The sequence below is a fragment of the Phyllostomus hastatus genome, unplaced genomic scaffold (genome assembly GCF_019186645.2).
Source record: "Phyllostomus hastatus isolate PE091 unplaced genomic scaffold, TTU_PhHast_1.1 phas_contig_1671, whole genome shotgun sequence".
Classification (NCBI taxonomy): domain Eukaryota; kingdom Metazoa; phylum Chordata; class Mammalia; order Chiroptera; family Phyllostomidae; genus Phyllostomus; species Phyllostomus hastatus.
The window spans coordinates 36,059-37,298 of NW_025333656.1; the positions used below are offsets into that span (position 1 = coordinate 36,059).

A 1,240-nucleotide genomic window follows, 5' to 3' on the forward strand; every position below is an offset into this window, starting at 1 on the left:
CCTCAGTCAAGTCAGAACAGAACTTCATTGGATCCTTCAGTGTGTGGGCATCATCAGACTCCACATCTGAAGCCAATTTGGGAGGAACCACCCTTGGTTTACACAGGGACTACAGCCAACCATGCTGTGTGCACAGTGCTGGGACAATGAGCACCCCCATCACCAGGCCTTTCTTCTCTGTCAGTACTGACCACTGCTCTGCTAGCTGGTGGCAGGTGAGCCCTGGGAGCTGCCATTTGCTGCTGAGTTGTCTGGTCTGTTGGTGTCCTGATCCAGACTCTGGAGAAGATGCAGAAGCAGATGTCAGATGAAGGGGAAAGCCAGACTATAGAGTAACCCAGGGCTTAGCCTCCACCTTCCCCTTCTCCTTTCATGGATGCTTTGATATCTGGGTCCTGAGTGCCCCCTTGTGTCCTGAGTGCCCCCTGCAGCACAGCCCTGCTGCCACCTACAAGGAAGTTTGTGTATGGGTTCACCCTGACTTCCCCTCACTGTGTCTCTTGCACAGTAATACACAGCTGTGTCCTCGGTGGTCACAGAGCTCAGTTTCAGGGAGAACTGGTTCCTGGACGTGTCAGCAGTGATGGAGATTCGGCCCTGGAAAGTTGGGTTGTAACTTGTACCTCCTGACCAGTACCCCATCCACTCCAGCCCCTTCCCTGGTGATTGGCGGATCCAGCTCCAGTAGTCACTGCTGGAGACTGAGCCACCAGACACGGTGCAGGTGAGGGAGAGGGTCTGTGAGGGTTTCACCAGTCCTGGGCCCGACTCCTGCAGCTGCAACTGGGAAAGGACACCTGGGGACAAGGGACATCAGTTCCTGTCAATCATGTACAGTCACCACCATCCCAGAGACCTGTGTCTGACATGTGAGACACTCACCCTGGGGGGCTGTCACCAGGCACAGGAGGAGACCCAGCAGCCGCATCTTCTCTAGAGCACAGCTCTGTCTTCCCCAGAGACCTCAGCCCCGTGTGAGGAGAGAGTGATGAGCCCCAAAGCCCAGGGGAGCTTTTACCCTGGAGCTGGAGAGAAATTTGCATGTGGGGGACTCTGTTCTTATAAGTGGGGAGGCACTGAGTCAGGTTCCCCTCTGGGCATCTCTTCTCCTGACCACATGCCCTGTGTGACCTGAGACAAGATGACATGTAGGTTGTGAGTCTCACTGCAAATAGGTCTAGGATGGCCACACCCTTCTGCATGCAAAAGGAGATTTGGGATCTCATCTGTTTTCTTGTAG

General features: G+C 54.7%; 1 gene segment (V, D, J or C); it reads right to left on the reverse strand.

The window, feature by feature from the left end:
- Window positions 1–201: 201 nt before the first annotated feature.
- On the reverse strand, window positions 202–1,013 carry LOC123814643. The segment is given in 3 exon segments: window positions 202–279; window positions 493–797; window positions 883–1,013. Coding segments are annotated over 3 exon segments (429 nt in total).
- Window positions 1,014–1,240: the final 227 nt, after the last annotated feature.